At 39.5% G+C, this 21,892-nt stretch overlaps 1 protein-coding gene and 1 pseudogene across 2 annotated transcripts; one reads left to right on the top strand and one right to left on the bottom strand.

The window, feature by feature from the left end:
* Window positions 1-239: 239 nt before the first annotated feature.
* LOC132157507 (uncharacterized) lies at window positions 240-6,890 on the bottom strand. 2 transcript variants are annotated; one of them, XR_009437555.1, is made up of 8 exons: window positions 6,753-6,890; window positions 6,240-6,298; window positions 3,674-3,888; window positions 2,460-3,466; window positions 2,299-2,368; window positions 1,952-2,126; window positions 1,117-1,228; window positions 441-574 (listed from the first exon to the last, which is right to left on the bottom strand). XR_009437555.1 is itself a non-coding variant. In XM_059566876.1 (7 exons), exons 3-7 carry the CDS (start codon window positions 3,873-3,875, stop codon window positions 409-411), a joined length of 1,620 nt encoding a protein of 539 aa, XP_059422859.1. In that variant the 5' UTR covers window positions 3,876-3,888; window positions 6,240-6,298; window positions 6,753-6,890; the 3' UTR covers window positions 240-408. The 2 variants fall into 2 exon arrangements, 1 of the variants encoding a protein (XP_059422859.1); XM_059566876.1 differs by lacking the exon at window positions 1,117-1,228 and having other exon boundaries at window positions 240-574.
* A 12,226-nt stretch (window positions 6,891-19,116) lies between these two features.
* LOC132156647 (trace amine-associated receptor 13c-like) lies at window positions 19,117-20,305 on the top strand (annotated as a pseudogene).
* The last annotated feature ends 1,587 nt before the right edge of the window (window positions 20,306-21,892 follow it).

Genomic DNA, 21,892 nt, shown 5'->3' on the forward strand with positions numbered 1-21,892 from the left:
AGAGCAGCATACTGAAATCCTGTGAATTTAAATATGTTGTTGCAAAAAGTGCTGTCATTTCAGATTTCACATAAGAATTCAACAGCAGAACACTGCACTGACTTTGCATTAACACTCAATCGCAGAATACTGCACTGACTTCAACTGAACACTCAAATGCAGAACAATGTACTGACTTTGCATTAACACTCAATCGCAGAATACTGCACTGACTTCAACTGAACACTCAAATGCAGAACAATGTACTGACTTTGCATTAACACTCAATCGCAGAATACTGCACTGACTTCAACTGAACACTCAAATGCAGAACAATGTACTGACTTTGCATTAACACTCAACTGCAGAGCACAGCAGCGACTTCAGCTCTGAAACAGGATGTTGAACATCAGCTGTACTGGCTTTGTATTACTGCACAAAACCCCACTCAAAGTCCAAAAGATTTTTTATCAGGTTGGCTACGTGGACATTCACAGTTGCAGTCTTTTTATGGACAAGTTTCCCCGTCTTTTTGGAGATCACCTTCACCTGGCTGGCCTTTGTCCCTCTCTCTGGATTCAAACCAATGAAGCGCCTAAAAAGCAATGTAGAAATAACATATATTAGGCTTGGTAAGTCATGATGAATTTTATATAAGACTATTCGAAGAGGTTTACTCATGATAATAACCTCTGTGTATATTCATTATGAAAGAATGATCTCATTTCAGAGTCCTGACTGACACCTGTGACGGATGTAAAAAGCCACCTCGGAATCAAATGAAACTGACATATTTTTTCTCAACTGTAATGTAACTACTAATTTAATATCTTTATTATTTTACATTAAGTGCACACAACATGTGCATGAACTAACTGCATGATTTGTATTTTGGACATTTCTGCCATATGAGTGTAACAATGTGTATTGATAAAGCACTACATAAATAAAAGAGACTTGTATTAAATATGGATAATATATTTTTTCCAAACATAATATGTATGAGAACAAACATTAAATTATGGTGGTGCATGGTTTATGTTATTGACAGTTCTCTGCTTTCTGTTAAATCATTGCACAATTTATATTAAAGGGCTAATTCACTTTGAAATTAAATTTTGATATGTTTTAGCTTACCCCAAGGGCATCCAAGATGTAGGTGTCTTTGTTTCCACAGTAGTTTCAATTTGGATGTTTTTAGGTCCAGCCGTTCTTGTCTGTCAGTCATATAATGCATGCCTATGGTCACCTCATAAAAGAAAATACACAGGTTCAAATTAAACAGTCCAAATTAAACAATTCCACATCGTAAGTACACATTGATGACCTAAGACATGAAACGAGCGGTTTGTGTGAGAAAACCAACAGTATTTATATAGTTTTTTACCTCTTGAAAAACATCATATCCATGTTGAGGGCATGAGCTTCTTGGTGTGTGAGCGCGTTCGGCTTATCCGGGATGTTTTAAACAAGAAATGTTTTTTAAAAAAATATATGTTTAGGGATGTTTAAAAAGAAAAGAATTGCGTATGCTCGCGCGAGAGGCACATACAGCCAGGAGTCGCGCCGGCGCATCAACAAGCCAGTACGCGCAAATCACAAAGAAGCTCGTTCACTGCAACATGGACATTATGTTTTTCAAGAGGTAAAAAATGATATAAATACTGTTGGTTTTCTCACACAAACCGCTCGTTTCGTGTCTTAATTCATAAATGTGTACTTACGGTTTAATTTGAATCTGTGTATTTTCTTTTATGAGGTGACCATAGGCATGTATTATATGACTGACAGACAAGAACGGTTGGACCTAAAAACATCAAAATTGAAACTACTGCGGAAACAAAGACACCTACATCTTGGATGCCCTTGGGGTAAAACACATCAACATTTAATTTCAAAGTGAACTAGCCATTTAAATGACAAGCTCTTAACAGATCTGGGAAATAAGGCACAATACCAAAACAATATTTACCTTTGTACAAACTCCAGGGTCCTTGAAGCTTCTTCTTGGTACTGTAGATTAAAGATGTAGTAAGTAGAGAAAACTGCAGCTAGCCCTGTGATGATGCTTTGGTCGACACCTTCACAGATTACATGATTTTCGATGGTGATCATCCATCCTCCAATTGTGGCTTCATCACCGGCAACTGATAAAGACAACAAATTGCAGCTAAAACAGTGTCTAATATGGTCATCAGTACTTTATTCATTGTAAATTAAATACATTTTTTGCAGATCAGAAGTTGTCATGGCCTGGGATGGCTAAAACAATGTTGATGAGGTAGACTGATGTGAGAACCTTGCTTATCTGACACTTACACAGCAGTATCAGTCGTGGAGAGGCGGGGATGGTCAGAGTGCTCTCAACATCTGCTGCCGTGGCAGATATCTGCAGAACACAGACAATTGTATAAAAATTATACATGACAGAATAACAAACCCAGTAATAGCAAGTATTATGTAAATGTAAACAAACATACATCAGCACGGAGTATTAGTCCCTCTATCCCTTCATCGAAGTAGGCCATCAGCAGCTGTATTAGAGTCAACTCTCCATCTTCATCCTGGGTGACGATAGACTGCACATCTTTGTTCTTTGATTTGGTCTGCAGGTACTTCCTGATTCCCTGTCCACATTCCTTAATGGATAGGTCCAAGACACGTAACACGTTAATGTCAGTTAGTAACTCGAAGTGAATGAAGATACCTCTTTGTGTAAAAAGGTAAGGCCACTGGATTCTCATATCTTCGATGGACGGTGATGGAGCCTGATTTATGTGTCTACGCTGAAGACAGAATGTTGTTTTCATAAGGTTAATCACTTCCCCCTTCTCACCACTGCGAATACCTTCTTGTCTATAAATGGTCTCCAACTGTTGCCTCTTCTGCTCCAGTGTTTCATATGTTTCTTCTGGTGGCAGTTCAGGGTTAAATTGTGTGCATCCATAAGAATCACTTGGCCTCTGATGCTGTTGTCCAGGCACTTTTGAAGTTCGGAGTCTGTTCTTTGTCCCTGCACGGTTCATGTTCTCAATTCTTGTTTTTAATTGACAAAGCAGTGAAGTACATCCACTACCAATGATGACACCGCTTGGTGTCATATCTGCAAAACTGTTGGGGAAATGCTTAACAATGTTGCGGCAGATGATGAGACATTCATTGCGTGTGGGGTTATTCTCACATTTCCTGATTTCATCAGCTAGGATACGTATCATCTGGCGTCGCTTGTCAGGAGCAGGGCGCTTGCTGTTGGCAATAGCTGACTGCACTTCCACAGGCATTTTATCCCAAGGAATCTCAAAATTTTCATACCACTTACTGGATATGTTGGGTGATTGGCTTGCCTTGCTTAAAGTACAAGGTGTTGATGCTCGTGAAGAGCTTGAGCTTGAAGATGTGCAAGGCTGTGGACTGGAGAGTGAAGACATACTTGTATCTGTTGACTCATCTGGCAATATTTGGAGATCAAGTGTGACTTTTGTAGTTTCTGAAACACATACAATTAAAATACAATTTTTTAAAAGCTAATCCAATTTCTTACCAAGATGTAGGTTAATTTTTTTTTTTCAATATAACAATGAAAATTGAATGATAGAAAATCAATGGTTAGCATCCCTTTGACAATAAAAAGCATATACATGTAAAACAAAACAATTAATAATAATAATTATTACAAATAGAAACAAAACCTTACCAAGTTTGAATGCCTCCAAAAGTTTCCTTTGCTGTATAATAGGCAGGACATCTTTGAGATCTTCCTGTTGTACATATACGAGGTCTTCTATAGATTCCACACCTGAGCGTTCAAGTGAAGTGATGACATGTTCTCGAATCTCCTCAGTCAGACTGGGCAAAGCCCTGAGGATGATAGCCTTTATCTCGTTATGGATTGACATGTAGGAAAGGAATCTAAAATGTGGGGACAGAGTGGTGAAGAGTTACCAAAGACATGCCACAAACTGAATATTTAGGCAGTGGGTAATAATCAAGAAGCTCTGATTGACTGACACAGTAATAGGCCTCCTGCATTGGTGTAGTGCAATAACTGTTACTGTAAGGTTGACGAACAGCCTGGTATACCTCAGTGATAAAATACACAGCTGAATTGTTATGAATGATAGCCTTTTTGATTTGTCCTACTATAAGTCCGTCATCATTATGGCCTATCACCACAAACATGTTGCTCTTATAAGTTGTCCCTTTTACAGTCACACTATGACTTATAAGTGTATGAAGAGGATCAAAGTTCAGATGACCAACTGACTGTATTATCTTGGCATTGTAGTCTCCAGCAATGAATTCAGTTCCCTTCTCTACTACTACAGAGGGTGGGAACAGTGACCCAGTACTTAGAAAAGATTGTAAAAGTTGATGTCTTTCAGCAAGAGTTTTGCAGAGGTTTTTGAAGTTATGAAGCTTCCTTGCACATTGTTTGAAGTAAGTATGCTTACTTTCAAACCTTAATGTGCATAAACGGATGAGTGGCCCAAACTGAATGATAAGTTCTGGATAATGATTTAGGTAGTGATGCTTAGGCTTAAGTGGATGTTCCCCAAAACTCTGTGTTCTGGTATGCAAATATTCATCTATCAGAACTCGTAAATAGGCTACCTGACCTGTGGAAATTGCTGGTGCACAAACAAGCTCTACAATTTCTCTCAGCTGTAAGATAAGTTGCCATGCTACACTATCTTCAGGACATTTTATTTTATCACCAATTAACACTGGCAACATTCGCAGGAAACACCAATTTTGAACTGCATGTCCGGAGAGTTTTCCAGCCCCTGGGTTCACCTCAGAAGGTTTGTTGTTAGCATCATTGCCTAGATATTTAAATTGATTTATGCGCCGATTCAACTGAACATAAGTAAAGTTTTTCTCTTTTGACACAAGGTGGTTGAGGTATAACACCAAATCAGTTGAGACAACGCCCTCAAAAAGGTCATGACCAAGGCAAGGAGGTAATCCGGGCTGACATACATGAAAATATGTGAGCTCATTGAAGATGGAGTCAAATTTAACACCACCACAGTCACGTGATTCTACGTTACAACTCAGATCCTCAACATGTTTCTGAAATGACTGTGGTGTGCGGTCAGGGCCCTTGGCCAGAGGGTCTGCCAGAAATGCTTCCCGATTAATCTCACAATACCTGCAAAAATATGAGCTTCTGCTAAAATTTTCAGTGAAGCCCCCAATATTGTGTGAACCCAAATTGTCACCTGAAATTGCATAAAGGGTTCCTTTGCAGAGCTGGCCATCTGGCAGTATTACTCCATTTGTCTCAAAATCCTTTAAATCTTTCACCAGAGAGCCAAACACTAGATTCTGTCCAAAATGCTTATAGTCTTGTTCTCGACATAACAGTACAAGTTGCATCTGATCAAGACTCAATCTGTTGTGTGGTAAAATGTTTGCAAGTGTCAGATACATGGCTAAAATCTTGTGCTTTTTCCTCCCTGACCCTAGGGGGTTTACTACTTCAAAGGCATCCTGATAAAGGATTATGCCAATTGAAGATGTTGTGTGCTTGAGTAGTAAGTTCTTTTTAATGTTTGTGCCATCCCACAAATCCTGAAAAATATTATCAGTCTGGACTCTAGTTTGTATTTGCTGTAGCTGGTCTCTCACTGACTCTGAGGACAAAAGGGACACAATCGTGTTTTTCACAGGAATATATTGCACAAAACATTCGTTGCCCGACTCATTTTTACCAAGACAAATGGATTCGGGCTCTACATAACTAAAGTTATTTTTGAAAAATTTTTTTCTCTTATGGTCAGATTTAAGTGCATGAGTATTACAAGCCCTGTGGAGATCCTCACTTTTCATGGTATCAATCACAGTGTTTATGTCATCTTTAGTTAGTCCAAGCAATGTCAATTTATCCACAAGTTTGGAAATTAGATGTGACTGATTTATGTCATGTATTTCCTGATAGTGTTCAATGATGGTTTGAATAGTAGAAGATGGAAGGAGCAATTTAGATTGAAGTTTCAGATAAAACAAGGCCAAATGTCTTATAAATTCTCCTTCATCTTCCTTTTCTGGGAACACATCCATTTCTTCAGGACAGAAATCGTCAGTTTGCATATCACAACTTGTATTATTACCATCACTAGTACTGGCAGGATTTGCAACTGAGTCAAGTAGACTTTCATTAGAACAATGTTTATGCTTTCTTGAGACATGTGATGTGAATGTAGACTTGACAGTAAATTTTTGGTTACATTTTCTGAATGGGCATGTAACAGTCTTACCTTCAGTAATGTGGTTTTTCAGGTGTAAGATTAGACCCCGGATATCCTCACACTTCGAGCTACAAAAGTCAACGTGACACGTTAAATCATCAGTTTTATGCAGTTTAGTCTTATTCTTTCCAAATTTATGACCATATGTGTGACACTTAAAGGCTGAAAATTTTGAAAAAACTCTTGTGCACTGAGGGAAACCGCACTTAAACGTTGCATTAGGCAAAAAACTATGCATCCGCATGTGCCTGACATGCGTAAAGGAATTGCTGCAGGTTTTATTGCAAATATTGCAGATTAACATTTTATAATGCAGTCAGCAAATATCAACGGCAAAATAACCATGCTAGTTTAACACAAGCCCTCTTTGAGCTAAAATAAACTAAACTTACGTCGAATGCAAACGTAGCTAACATGTTGCTAATTCAGTACATAATACTCAGAAAAATCGATTTGTTATTAGCAAATAATATAATAAAGGTTAGTACAGTGTAACATTGAAAATGATAAAATTGCATTTACCTCAAGCAAGGAGGGAAAACCCAGTGCGGGAATGCCGTTTATCTCGACCAGTTCAGCTTCAGCCGTTCAGTTCATAGTCGACTCGGGACAAACCTCAAAATTGTTGTGTTCTAAAACTCTTTATCCTTCGTTCTGCAATATTTACGTACACCAGGTGAAAAGATGAGGCTAGATTTGATGATCTTGCTCAGATTAGACCTGCAGGTTTCTCTTCTGAGGAGTTGTGAGCATTCGAAACAGCTTTGGACACGTGACTAGACTTAAAAAATACTGTTCTGTACCGTTGAATTAAACAGCAGTTTGCGATTAAAAGTTTTTTTTCCAAAAACGGTTTGCATTCACAGTATTCAACTGTATTTTTGAATAACAGTGCTTTACTGTTGGAAAATCTCTGTTTTTTTACAGTTTTTTTTTACAGTGCATATTAAAGGGTTTAAAGGAATAGGAGAGGAGGTAAATTGAGATATATACTGAATTACCTTATCCCAAAACATTTGCATCTCCTCACATTCCCACACACAGTGAAAAAATGTACCCTGAAACTTCTTACATTTAAAACATAAGTCAGGAATACTAGGGTTAAATTTATTTAGTCTCACAGGAGTGATATAAGTTCTCATTATCCAGTTATATTGTAAGAGTCTCAATCTAGTGTTTATAGTTTGGGTTTGCGCTTTCAAACATATTGTACCCCACTCATCCAATGAAAGGTCTTTATTTAAATCTTGCATCCATGCTTGCCTTTTGTTTTCAGTACTTTCTTTATAATTCTGTGCCAGTATATTGTATAACTGAGTAATTCGCCCTTTACTGAAACAGTCATGTGTAGAAAGAGTTTCCAATTTGGATAATGAAGGGAGTCGTACAGAATTTTTTAACTTTGAAAAAATAAAACTTCTAAGCTGCAAGTATTTAAAAAAATGTTTGCGGGGTATATCGAACTTCGACACCAGATTGTCAAATGACATTAATATATTATCTTCATATAGATCCATCAATCTAACAATACCCTTATTTAACCATAATTTAAAACCAAAGTCATTTTTAGCTGGGCTGAAATATTCATTACCCCAAATTGGAGAAAAACATGACAACACTGGGGTCTCTCCAAGAAATTTATGAACTTCATACCATATCCTAATGGTATTTTTAACAAATGGATTGTCGGTTTTCTTTTTTAGTTCCTTAAGGGGTGCTGAATATATAAAGCTGTCAAGTGTCATGCCTTTTGTGGTCAACTCTTCAACCTGTATCCAAGGTATATTCGGATCTTTTGAGAACCAGAACATTGCAGCCCTCATTTGAGCAGCCCAATAATACCATAATAAGTTTGGTAATTGTAACCCTCCCCTGTCATAAGGCAGGTACAAAAGAGAAAGTCGAAGCCTAGACTTCCTATTACTCCAGATAAAATTAGAAAGAAGCTTATTCACTTTTTGGCAAAAAAGCAGGAGGAGGGGCAAGTGGTAACAACTGAAAGATATATAAAAATCTTGGCAATATGTTCATCTTAATCACATTTATTCTTCCGATTAAAGACAAGGGCAGTGTCATCCATCTAGTAGTTTCCTCAGATACCTTCAGCAATAAAGGTTCATAGTTAGCTGAACTAAGGGAACTTATTTTGGGGGTTATTTTAATTCCTAAATACTCAAAACCACTAACAGCATTAACAAAGGGGTGTACTACTTTAGGGTTTATTCTCTCTTGTTCATTTAGGAACATAATTGATGACTTATCCTTATTAACCTTAAAACCAGAAAACTCACCAAACAGGCCCATAAGCTTTAAAAGGGAAGGTATAGATTTTTCAAGCTCTGATAGAAATACAATAGTATCATCAGCATATAAGGCAATACGATGTTCTAAAGCCCCTGAATGAATACCACAAATTATTGGATGTGCTCTAATTGCTATTGCTAGTGGTTCCATGGATAAAACAAAGAGTAGAGGTGAGAGTGGTGAACCTTGTCGGGCTCTGCGACTTAATTTAAATGGTTGCGAGACATGGTTGTAAGTAAGTACCTCTGCAGTAGAATCAGCTAATATAATTTCCATCCATCTACGAAAATGTTCACCCAAACCAAATCGTGCAAGCACCTCCATCAAATATGGCCATTCAAGTCTGTCGAATGCCTTTTCGGCATCGAGTGACAAGATGGCCGTATCAGGGGTGTCATCCCTGGCGTGTACCCGATTGAGCACCCTTCTAACATTGTGGAACCCTTGACGGTTCTTAACAAAGCCATTTTGGTCCGAATGTACCAACAACGGAAGGACCTTTTCAAGTCTCATTGCCAAAGCTTTAGCAATAATTTTTGTATCTGTATTTAAAAGTGATATTGGCCTATATGAGCCAGATTCTTCTGGCGACTTTCCGGGTTTCAAGATGAGAGTGATTAGAGCACTTCTCAGCGAGGGAGGGAGACATCCTTGCCTAAAAGCTTCTATATACATATCTAGTAAGGGACCTATTAGTTTATCTTTAAATTGTTTATAAATATCAATTGGGAGCCCATCTGGACCCGCCGCTTTACCGCCCTTCATTTTAAGAATAGCCATAGAAACCTCTTCTAACTCCAGCGCCCGATCTAGTTCAAGCTTGTCCTCTACAGAAATAGAGGGGATATCCAACCCATCCAAAAATTCATTTTGAGTGGAGGTGCTTATAGGAAATTCAGTTTGGTATAGAGATTTATAAAATGATACAAATGTAGCATTAATCTCAGCCGGATCTGTTCCTAATTTGATTAATAGCTCTTTCTGAAGTTAATTTCTTAAGTTGCCAAGCCAAAAGTTTACTGGGTTTCTCACCCTGATCATAAAAGGTTTGTTTTAGTCTTAATATACTATTTTCAGCTTTTCGTGTGGAAAGTTCCTCGTATTCAGCTTTTAAGGCTAATAATTTTTGCTTACTTTGTACGGATTTATCTATGTTTATTATTTTCTCTAAATCTCTTATTTCAATATCTAATTCAAGCAACTTTTGTTTATCTTTATTACATTTGGAACTAGTATAAATAATAATTTGGCCCCTAATAAATGCCTTAAAGGCTTCCCACCTAATGGCTGCTGAAGTTTGATCTGTGTTTATGGTAAAATACAGGTCTGTTTTTTCACCAACAAATTTGATGAATTCAGAGTTCTGTAGCCATCTAGGGGGACCTTTATTTGTTTGAGATTCTATATAAAGTAACGAAATGGGGGATCAGGGAAGAATCAGGGAAGAATCTGACCTCGTTATCTCCAAACATGATCTTGCCTTTAATCCTGGCGGCTCGCATCACTCTGACTTTATCTTGAAAATTCAAGAACTTCACTATCAGCACTCTTGGAAGAGATGATCGACCGGGTTGTGAACGACCCGGTAATCTGTGTGCTCTCTCGATGACCGGCGGAGTGGAGAAGGACTCTGGGCCCAACACCTCAGGTAACCATCTCTCCAAGAAGGCGACCGCATCAGGATTTTCCACTTTTTCGGGAAGATTAACCAGTCTTAGGTTCGATCTCCGAGAGCGGTTTTCAAGGTCATCTAGCTTGTGAGAAAGAAACGCCAGACGCTTAACTACCTCCTCCATCTTGCCTCTCTCCGTATTAACTGTATCTTCCACGTTGCTAATACGTTCTTCGGCCATATCCATGCGCCCCGAGAAGTCCCTTACATCCTTTTTAACATCATGAATAGCGTTAAGAACGCCATCAATTTTTGTAGCAAAGTCACTTCTCATCATGTCCAACTTTTGAATCACATCTAAATTCTGGCCAGTGTTGGTACAGATTTCTTCAGTTAGGGGAGCGCTGCAAGCGTTACCTGTTGAGCTAGCCACACTACTAGCATCCCACTCGTCATCTTGTTCCCTCAGTGGCGAAGAGTCCGATTTGTGATTTATTTTCGATTTTTTTCGACTGCATTTCGATTCTTAGCTCACCTTAGAGAGTTAGTGAGATGAATTAAACTTGTATAAACAAAAAGACGGATAATGTAAAGGATTTTTAGCGAATAACGCCAGGAGCTCACAAAAAGACGTGCACTCAGCTCGAAGTCATAACCACGCCCCGTGTGCTCTTTATTAATGTGCGCCCTCCGACAGAGGAGAGGGGATAAAAAATAAATAATTATTGCTGGAGGTTGCTGCTTCAGTCAGCGTTGGCTCAAAATTACAAATTATGGTTAAACCGAGAACTAACCCCTGTTAAGTCTGCTTAGCTTTGTTTTCCATGGAATCATGTGCACTTTGAGCATATAAAGGTAAACAAAAATTTCCCTGCTCAGTTAAATCTCAATACTGTCATGATTAAAGTGAAAAGTGAAAATGAATGAAAAGCTATTGTGGTATACATTTAAGATCGGCTCACAATGCATACAATCTTAATGCAGGGTTCCCCAGCATTAGGGTAGGTATTATTGCCATCATGGGCATATAGGTTTAGTCTTAGCTTTGGTGGGGACACCCCCATACCCCCCGGAATTCTTTTGTTGTAATATACCAGTGATTTAATGGTGATTTCCTTGTTTATTTCAGACTGTTGGAAATACAAAATATCACAATACAGAAGTGAATCTACTTCATCTCATTATATTGTATCCTGACCCCAATATACCATCCTGTATACTGTCCCTAAAGAGCTAGTATAACTGTATAATCTCAAAAATGCACTCTCAAAAAATACAAAATAAACAAATTGAACTCCATTATGACTACTTTCCACATTTGACTGCATTTTCTTGATTCCTTCCTTTTATCTAAACTTTCCAAACAGATGCCTACGTCTGTCATTTACAGATACAAACTGTTGGCCTACATCATTAAGGTCCACTTTGTCAGGGTCTCTTGATGTACATGACATACAGTTACATCATTAAGGCGCTGCTGAGACATAGTAGATCATAACCAAGTTTTCAGTCTCATCAGTGCACATTAGTATAACAAAAATAAAAAAATAGTGCATTAGATTAAACTGGGAAGGGTCATAACACTTGCATATTGTTGTCCTAGATTTACTGCTTCTATTGTTCTCAATTGTAAGTCACTTTGAATTAAAGTGTCTGCTAAATGAATAAATGTAATTGTAAATCTGTTGTGGTTTGATGCTGTCTTTCCTGCATACAAAATGGTTAATACATTTTGTAGTCTATCCTATGGCTAGCAAGTTTAACCCTCCTACCAGATTGTGTTATTGGATATTATCAATTAAATAATGATTCATTATATTTGAATAACCAACAGTGTTAAATTTTGCCTTTTTAACATTGCCAACACGTTTTTCCAGCACATGTGTCTAGCAATGTCAGTTCTTCATTAAACTGCAGGTGATTTCCCTTTTATTTCTCTGCATGTAGGGTAGGCTACACTCACAAATACATTACATAAACAGAATGTAGGAAACGAAAAATGTCTCAGATCCACCATTTATGTTGAATGCAAGATTCTAAGTTAAGGTACAGGCTAATTGACATTCAGTTACTTGCTAACGTAGCATTCTATCATCCTGGGTAACACATACTATCACCAGTTAATTCTGCATTTGATAGCCTGGTCAGTCACTAGTGCTAGTTTATTTGTGTGGCTAGCTAGTTATTTTGCCTACTTACACTCTGACTCTGCTTTATGAAAAAGCTTCTACAAAATGCCACCCAAGTATAAAAAGGGGCAAAAAAAAAAAAAAAAAACGGAATATTAAAATGTTTTTACTCTGGCCTTTGTATGTGGCAGAGAGACAGCCCTGGTAACTTACTGTCAGCGTGAACGAATCGTTCTTTTTGAATGAATCTTTTAGGTGAACAAATTGTTCTCGTTCACGTAATCCACTGACTTATATTTCTCACTCACTGAAATTCCTCCCTCCACAGCAGCGTGGCCCTATTAGCAGCGCATGTGCAGCTCAGTGATCCAGGTAGCTCTGTGAACTGTTTCATCCTGTCAAAGAGTCACTCAACCTCGAGCCAGTAGCCTTCGAGTATGACATGTGATGGAACATGTGATTTGTTGAATGTAGTGAACGAATACACCCTTCACTGAACAAGTTTCATATGAGTCTGAACGAGATCTAGAGATATTGTTTGTGAACGAAATGACTGAACTGGTACACGTCATTTGTGAAAGAGTTGAATGATTTAGTACATCTCGTTCATGAATGAAATGACTGAACTGGTACACATGTCGTTCGCGAACGAGTTAAATGAACGGATACATGTCGTTCGTGAATGAAATGACTGAACTGATACCCATGTCGTTCGTGAACGAGTTGAATGATTTAGTACATCTTGTTCATGAATGAAATCACTGAACTGGTACACATGTCGTTCGCGAACGAGTTAAATGAACGGATACATGTCGTTCGTGAATGAAATGAACTGGTACATAACTTATCTCATATGTGAATGAAATTAATGAGAGTAAACCGGGTCAGTTGGCCATTTATCATGTCAATCTCACAAAATGCAAACTGCAGTTATAGGTACTGTGCACATACGCTTGTTTTCATATTTAGTATACAGAACATAATTTCACATTTAATCCCCGATTTATGAATGTGAATATATACAGTAGGCTAATATATGAACTGTCTGACCAACCAATTAAAATGATAATTATGCAAGGAAACCTCGTGCTTTGTTCATCTGAACAACTTAAATAGACTTTATACATTGAATGCGATTATGCACATATTTTAATAAAGCCAAATCAGTTTTTGTAACAGGTTAATACGTTCATTGACTTAAGAAATAACGCATACCTGATCGCCACCTGCTGGCATATTTTGTGTAATACAAAGAAATGGTCACTGAATGAATCAGTGAACAAACTGAAAATTAACAAATCTCTTGAAAGAATCATAATTTCCACCACTAGCACGTGCAAACACACACACCCCCCGCTCGCTGCTAGTGCAGGCACAAAAGTAGGGCCGGCCCACGGATGTAGCCTGCCAGACACCCTGCCGCCAATCAAATTACGGCCTTTCTTGTACTGTCATCGTCCTGGACGTTAGAATCGCTCATCCAAATAGCAGTGCAAAGATCCAAATAGCAGTTCAAAGGAGCTCGCTAAATATTGGTGGGGACAAATTTTTCATCTCAAAATATAGATAGGGACTAGTACCTAGCGTCCCCCCCTAAACCTACGCCCATGATTGCCATTATAGCTAATCAAACTAAGCATCAAATGCTACAGTTGTGTTCAGATCACATGCTCACTGGAGTCTCTAAAAAGTTTTCATCATAAACAGCGGAAACAATGTTAACAAGAATTTATTTGTGGTGTAGTCTGTGAGATGCAGTCGAATGGTCAGTTATTAATCCGGAATGTTTGTTGCTCGGTTCTGTATGTTTAAATCAGAATTTATTAATAAGAATTTATTGTTTCATGCTACTAAAATTAGTTTGTTAATTAGTTAATGTGTTATTCCCCCACCAAAAATATAATCAACATTAATCGTCATTGTCACTAAAATCTAAGGACATTCAAATGTAAGAACTTTATACAAACTGTTTGTACCGGTACAAATGTGCCGCCTGCTGGCAATTTGCTGATTTTGTTTAGAACAAAGCAAAATGCTAATGTGCCTTCAAAAATTCAAACGATTTACAGAGTAAGGTGTGTCTGTGTTGTATTTGTGTGTGTGTGCTTTAAACTAAGATAAGAGTATGTATGTAAACAGGTAATTTACCACAGTCTTTATGTGCTAGGAATTTAAATGTCCTTGGAAGTGCTTGAATTTTACTTTTGGAAGGTGTAAGAACCCTGGTGTACTATTCTCTGAAACAACAGGGGGCAACGAGGAGTAATCATCCTCTAAAACCTTTGGGAATCACCAGTGAGAAGTCATTGGCTGCATTCGTTGCATCCGAAACTTTAGGCAGCCTTACTGCGTTTCAAGCAATGACTTGCAGGCAGCGTTTTTTGCATGAAGGCATGTCCATTCTATGTAAGAAATCAGGAGGCAGTTCTCTGATAATCAGCTTTACAAAGGAATGGTAGAAAGGCAGGATTCATCCTTTCAGAGAACTATTTCAGTGTCATAATCCTTGCCTGTCTTCCCCTCTCTTATGTTAAGTACTAATGTAGTTTGTGTTGCTATTGTTTCCCCATTTCACTTGTAACACTTAAGAATACTGTTCCATCATTAACGAATAATTACGACAAACTGCCCTACTGTTTTGCCGCAGGACAGCAACTGAGAGTAAATTTTCTGTTGTCTTTTTAGGAACGTAATATGAAAAGCATGCAAAGTAAATATCTTTAGAAACTGTGTGAAAGTTGAATAGCACATAACTGCAAATTAACATTACTGCTATAAACATGTCTATTGGTACAATGTTTTACAAGACTAAATATGCTTCATCGTTTTCAAAGACTCTGTTTCCACAGTCCATACTACAATGTGAAAACAGCATTCCAATTTATCCGCTCTGGAGAAATATGCTTTTCCACCAGGAACGTGGACAAGACTTAATGTGGACAAGGCTTAATGTGGACAAGGCTTGAGGAATCGTCAAATCAGGCAACCAATTGCTAAGCCAGCAACACAGTAGGCTACCCAGGCATCTTTAGCTTTCCCTGTCAAATGTTACTAACCCTTTTACTTTCCCACAACCAACAACTACAGCAGCCGAAGCAAAAACAAAGCTGGTTCTACTTGCAATACTGTCCTGCACATCCCAATATTTCCATCTTGTTACTCCTTACTCCCTTTTTAGTTTTCAGCGTACTCCAGCTCACATAGCAGACATTAGCATAAGGCTGCCTTTGCTAGCAGTGCAGGCTACAGAGGTTCTTCAAGACACCCCTTTTTCTACAACTCCCTCCCCTACTCATGGCCTGCAGCCCCACAGTCTAACCCCAGTGCATGGTTGCCTCTGCTAATGGTGCAGGCCCCGATACCCACCATTCACCCTCACTTTCCCCCTCTTTCTTTCACTTCCAGAGCCGTCTCAAGTGTGAGCATGCCTCCGCAAGCATTGAGCCTGTCTCCGCAGGCGGCTCAAGCAGCTATTTTTCCTCCTCCTCTCATGCTCCCCTTTTACTTCTCTATGCTCAGTCACACCCTAACCATCCTTCCGAACACATCCCCCTGTAGCCAGCAACACAAGGGCACAGATTTAGTCAGAAAGCAGAGGGCTCCAAGACCTATCGGCGGTCAGACCGATTCCATATCAAAGAAGCTCCAATCCAGCCCTACCAATCCATTCTAGAATACCTACACTCCAGGAATTCTCAGGCAAAATCCTTGCACGAACCACTATTCATTGATGACTCTTTAAAAAAAAAAAAAACTGTCACTCGATTTCTGGTTCCAAAAATGTTTAGCAATTATCGGGTGTCTCGGCAAACAATTTCTCCACCCATTCTTTTTCTATCGGGGCAGCAACTTCAGCAGCCCAAAAAGGCCTCTCCAATTAGCAGATCCAAACTATTGGAAGATGGTCTTCAGAAGCGTAGCAAAGCTATATCAGAACTAACCAGTTCCACATAAAGAAAGTCCACCAAACCCTCATCGGCCACCAAAATATATATGAAAAAACACTTTTGATCGGCGAGATGAACCCAACCGATATCACAAGCATTAAGCTTCCTCCGAAACACCGAAGATAGCTTTGCAACTAAAAAACATTACCTTTTCTACTCTATAGTCAGTGAGGCTTACCTATTCGATGCCAGGAGCCTGAGCTCCCATCGGATGCCAATAAGAGCCTCCTGGCTAGACAACCTCACCTTTTCTATTCTTCAGCCAGCAAGGCTTACCCGTCTGTTGCCAGGAGTTGGAGCTCCCATCGGATGTAGGTGAGAGCCTCCCGGCTAGACAACCTTACCTTTTCCGTCTTATGGGCAACAAGGCTTACCTGTTCGATGCCGGGAGGTAAGCTCCTATAGGACGTTGGTGAGAGCCTTCCGGCTAGACTACCTTTTTCATCCTTCAGCCAGAGAGGCTTACCCGTTTGATGCCGGGAGCTAAGCTCCTATCGGACGTCGCTGAGAGCCTCCTGGCTAGACAACCTTACCTTTTCCACCCTTCGGCCAGCGAGGCTTACCCGTTCGATACATGTGATCTCATCGGACACCGGTAAGAGCCTCCTTGCCAGACAACCGTTACCTTTCCATGTTTTTTCAATCGCCAAACCGATCCACCAAATATGTACATACCAAGCTCCCAAGAGAGGCTATGGTTGTCGAAGCTTACAAGTGAAAGTGAAAGTCTTGACATTTGCCAAGTATGGTAACCCATACTCGGAATTGGTGCTCTGCATTTAACCCATCCAAGTGCACACACACAGCAGTGAGAAGTGAACACACACCCGGAGAAGTGGGCAGCTATAGATCCACCGCCCAGGAAGCAACTGGGGGTTCAGTGCCTTGGCTCAAGGGCACTTCAGCCATGGGTATTCAGGGTGGAAGAGAGCACTGTTCATTCACTCCCGCCCTGCATTAACTCCTGCCAGCATCGAGACTCAAACTGGCAACCTTCAGATACCTAATCCAAGCCTCTAACCATTAGGCCACAGCTGCCCCTCGTCTTATACCATGAGTAGCGAGCCCCATAAGACGTCGGCGAGAGTCTCATGGCCACACAAACTTACCTTTTCCATTCTACGGCCTGCGAGGCTTACCCAGACGACACAGTGAGCAGGAAGTCCCTGTAGGAGGCTGGCAAGACCCTTCTGGCCACACAACTTTACCTTTTCTGTCTTACATCCAGAGAGGCTTACCCGTTTGACGTGTGTACTCCCTTCATACATCGGCGAGAGCCTCCCGGCTAGACAACCTTACCTTTTCTTTTTCTATGGTCAGCGAGGACTACCCGTTCAATGCGTGTGCTCCCTTCAGACGTCTGGCGAGAGTCTCCTGGCCAGACAAACTTTACCTTTCCATTCTACGGTTGGCTAGACTTAGCCATCCAATGCGTTTGCTCCCTTCGGACGTCTGGCGAGAGTCTCCCGGCCACGCAACTTACCTTTCCATTTGACGGTTGGTGAGGCTTAACCGTTTAACGCCATGAGTCGCAACCTCCTGCCAAACGCTGCCTAAAACCCTCTCAACTACCTTCATACATTTTAACCCCACCTGGCGAGGCTTACCTGTCTGATGCGCGTACTCCCTTCAGACATCGGCGAGAGTTCTCCCAGTTGGGTTTTCCTGTTCTCTCTCCCCGTCCCGTGAGGCTTACCCATCTGATGCATGTACTCCCTTCAGATGTCTGGCTAGAGTTCTCCCAGTCGGGTTTCTATACTTGCCGTCCGCAAGCGAGTCTTATCCATCCGATGCCGTGAGTAGCGATCACCCGTTTGGATGTCGCAAGAGTCCTCCTTTTCGGTCACCCCAAAGCTTTTTATCTGCCAAACTGAAAGGACCCAGACGTCCGTTGTCCTGAGTTTTAATCTCCAGTCGGAGGCTTCATGGGCCCTCTCGGTCAGCCATTTGCCCTTCGCCCACTGAATAGCAGGGGCTTATCAGCCAGTAGGGCCCGTACGCCGACACTGTGACCTATTCCAGTAGAGGCAACTCGGGCCGTCCTGGTCGGGCTATACAACCATGCTGCTCCTCCACATCGGCCGGTAGGGCTCACCGTTCCAATGCTGTGAGCTCCCGTTGAGCCACCCCTAACCACGTAGTCCTGTACCAAGAGCCTGGCTATTGGAGTCTCTTCCGGCCTGCTAACCAGCTGACTTCACAGAAAAATAAATCAGCCCCCACCAGTACTCAATGCTATTTCTGGGGGGGCGTTCTTAATCTGGCGGCTGTCCATTTATTCAATTGCTTTTTGGGCAAATACGCATACCATACCTCAGCTAATTATATGTAAGCGTGAACTCATGAAATTATTTTTTAGTAACAAGGTTCGGGAGGAGCGCATCAGATACTTAGCCTAATCAACACCGGTGGACCACAATCAAGTAATCCATACCATAGTATTAATACCGCTGACTTACCTCTATCCATTGACAGTTTATCAGCATCCCTCCTCCACCCCATTTCCTCACTTCGAGTTAACTTTACAAATAGACGGGGAACAGCACGCCAAATATGCATACCATACCTCAGTTAATTATATGTAAGCGTGAACTCGTGAATATGCAAATCATTTTCAGTGCGATGGAAGGCAGTGGATTTGACTAATTGATCTAATAGCATGCTGTAATAATAGGAAAGAATATAAGAGTAAATAAGCATCATTGGATTCACTATCCACTATACTGTAAAGATCAGATTGATCTATAAATATTTAACTAGTGGGTGGGTTTGAGAGCTTAATAATGAAACCTCATGTCAAATGGGCTGGTCAATGTGCTTTTCATAAGTATAAAGCTGAGTCACTTCAGTGACAAGGATGAGGGAGCTAAACTGACAAGCATCCTCACACAGAGTCCACTTTTCGTTATCCATCCATCATGAAAGTGTCTGATTGGGGCTTGACAAATGTGGACAATCAAACAGTCCAATACTGCTTTCCAGACAACAATTTGTCTTGTACCAAAAGTATCAGACCAGAAGTGGAGTACATTGCTGTCTACATTTTTGTTTCTGTAACATCAGTGTTCACCGTGTTTCTGAACTTGTTAGTGATTGTCTCCATCTCACACTTCAAGCAGCTCCACACTCCGACTAATGTGCTGATCCTCTCTCTGGCCGTGGCTGATCTTATCGCAGGACTGATTCTCATGCCAGTGCAAGGAATGCAACTCATTGAGCCATGCTGGTACTTTGGAGAAATGTTTTGTTCAATATTTCCTCTTATTCTGTATGTGGTTGTCATAGCATCTCTTGGTAATATGATTATTATATCTGTGGATCGGTTCATTGCTGTGAACGACCCTTTGCGATATCCACTGAAAGTCAATACTAGTAGAGTTGTTGTTTCTATTGTTGTAAACTGGTTATTCTCCTTTGTATATTCATTTTATCTATTGTATGACTTTTTACTCCATCCAGAGAAAAATCACACATGTATTGGAGAATGTGTACTTGTTGTTACAATGGAAAATCTAATAATAGATACTTTCATTTGTTTAGTGGCACCTTGCTGTATAATTATTCCTTTGTATGTGAAAATCTGCTTTGTAGCAAAACGGCAAGCTAATTATTTAAATTCAGTCACAGAAAAAAAAAGGCCAAATCAGAAAAAAAGGCTGCAAGATCCTTAGGGATTGTAGTAATGGTCTATCTTCTTTGCTGGATGCCATACTACATAGCTACTCTTTCTTTTGGGCATGATGAAAATGATGCTCTTATAATTAACATAATGAATTGGATAGTATGCATGAATTCCTGCATGAATCCACTTATCTATGCAATGTTTTATCAATGGTTTAGAGTGTCAGCAAAATACATTTTGACACTGAAAATATTTGAACCTTCATCAGAGTACTTCAATCTGTTTCCAGAAGAGAAATGACCATTTAAATACTTGCATGAATAGCATGAAGAACACATGTAAATAAGATTATCTGTCATCAAATGGAATAGTAGGGTTATTGTGTTAAGCACTATTTCATAAAACTTTGGATGATACCAGTGCAACAATTATGTCTGTAAAAAGTTTAAATGTACTTCCTAGTATGTATGTATGTTTATTGTGAACATGCACTGTATTTGTGTGAGTGACACTGTCTCTGTTTGCTCTATTGAAGGCCTTACATGGTTAAAATCAACTACAATAATACCTCTGAGTGTTTTTTTTTTGTATTTGTTTTTTCCACAGAGGAACGCGTACTGATTACTTAAGTGATTGCTAATAGTTGTGATTATATATATATATATATATATATATATATATATATATATATATATATATATATACAGTACAGACCAAAAGTTTGGACACACCTTCTCATTCAAAGAGTTATCTTTATTTTCATGACTATGATAATTGTAGAGTCACACTGAAGGCACCAAGGGCTATTTGAGCAAGAAGGAGAGTGATGGGGTGCTGCGCCAGATGACCTGGCCTCCACAGTCACCGGAACTGAACCCAATCAAGATGGTTTAGGGGTGAGCTGGACCGCAGACAGAAGGCAAAAGGGCCAACAAGTGCTAAGCATCTCTCGGGGAACTCCTTCAAGACTGTTGGAAGACCATTTCAGGTGACTACCTCTTGAAGCTCATCAAGAGAATGCCAAGAGTGTGCAAAGCAGTAATCAAAGCAAAAGGTGGCTACTTTGAAGAACCTGCAATATGACATATTTTCAGTTGTTTCACACTTTTTTTGTTATGTATATAATTCCACATGTGTTAATTCATAGTTTTGATGCCTTCAGTGTGAATCTACAATTTTCATAGTCATGAAAATAAAGAAAACTCTTTGAATGAGAAGGTGTGTCCAAACTTTTGGTCTGTACTATATATATATATATATATATATATATATATATATATATATATATATATATATATATATTATCACAACCCTTAGTAATCATTTAAGTAATCAATACAAGCACATTGTCATCTAAGACAAGGCCATATAAAGACATTTTAGGGGCACAACCCTGAGCACTATGACATTTTTTTTCTCAAAAAATAAATACATAAACAAATACAAGATAAATACATTATTGTTAAGTGTGGAGCCCTCTTTCATTTGAATGTCATTAAATGCACAGGCTGTTGAAACTGATGAGACAATATTCATGAGTTGTCTGTAATAGAACAAATGACAAACCGTTTTGCAAACTGTCAGTTGTGAGGATGTATCAAATATGCTGATTGAGGAACATATCTAGCTAGAAACCTTTTTTTCAGTTGTAATGAAATAGATGTTAAAACATTGTTATCAGATAAGTGTTTTTAGTGATGTGTTTGAAAAATTATACAGTGTGAAAAAAACAGATATGGATATATGCATAAGCAGATATGGAACATATTATGAAGAAGTTTGTTAAACATTACAAATATCTGGGGCCCATTTTAGAAAAGAGATTTAAGTGAAAACTCAAGAGTATGTTAACCTTGAAATGAGGGAGACTCTGGGTTTTCCATTTCGGAAAGGGAGGGTTGTTAAACCCGAGAAAGCAGAGTAGGTCAAGCCCATTTCTGAAAGAGTGGTAACTTATACTCAGAGTCAGTTACCGTGGTAACTTACTCTCCGAACCTAACCTGGTCGGGAGCAGGGTGCTGTTTCATAAAAGACACTAAGAAAAAGCA

The sequence above is a fragment of the Carassius carassius genome, chromosome 14 (assembly GCF_963082965.1).
Source record: "Carassius carassius chromosome 14, fCarCar2.1, whole genome shotgun sequence".
Taxonomy (NCBI): domain Eukaryota; kingdom Metazoa; phylum Chordata; class Actinopteri; order Cypriniformes; family Cyprinidae; genus Carassius; species Carassius carassius.

What these genes read in the sequence shown, in the direction of transcription:
- LOC132157507 (XM_059566876.1), bottom strand. Translation starts at nt 3,875, where the DNA reads ATGTCAATCCATAACGAGATAAAGGCTATCATCCTCAGGGCTTTGCCC. An exon ending in GACTAATACTCCGTGCTGAT is followed by an intron (nt 2,369 to 2,459) that starts GTATGTTTGTTT and finishes TGTGTTCTGCAG; the next exon opens with ATATCTGCCACGGCAGCAGA. An exon ending in TCCACGACTGATACTGCTGT is followed by an intron (nt 2,127 to 2,298) that starts GTAAGTGTCAGA and finishes TGTCTTTATCAG; the next exon opens with TTGCCGGTGATGAAGCCACA.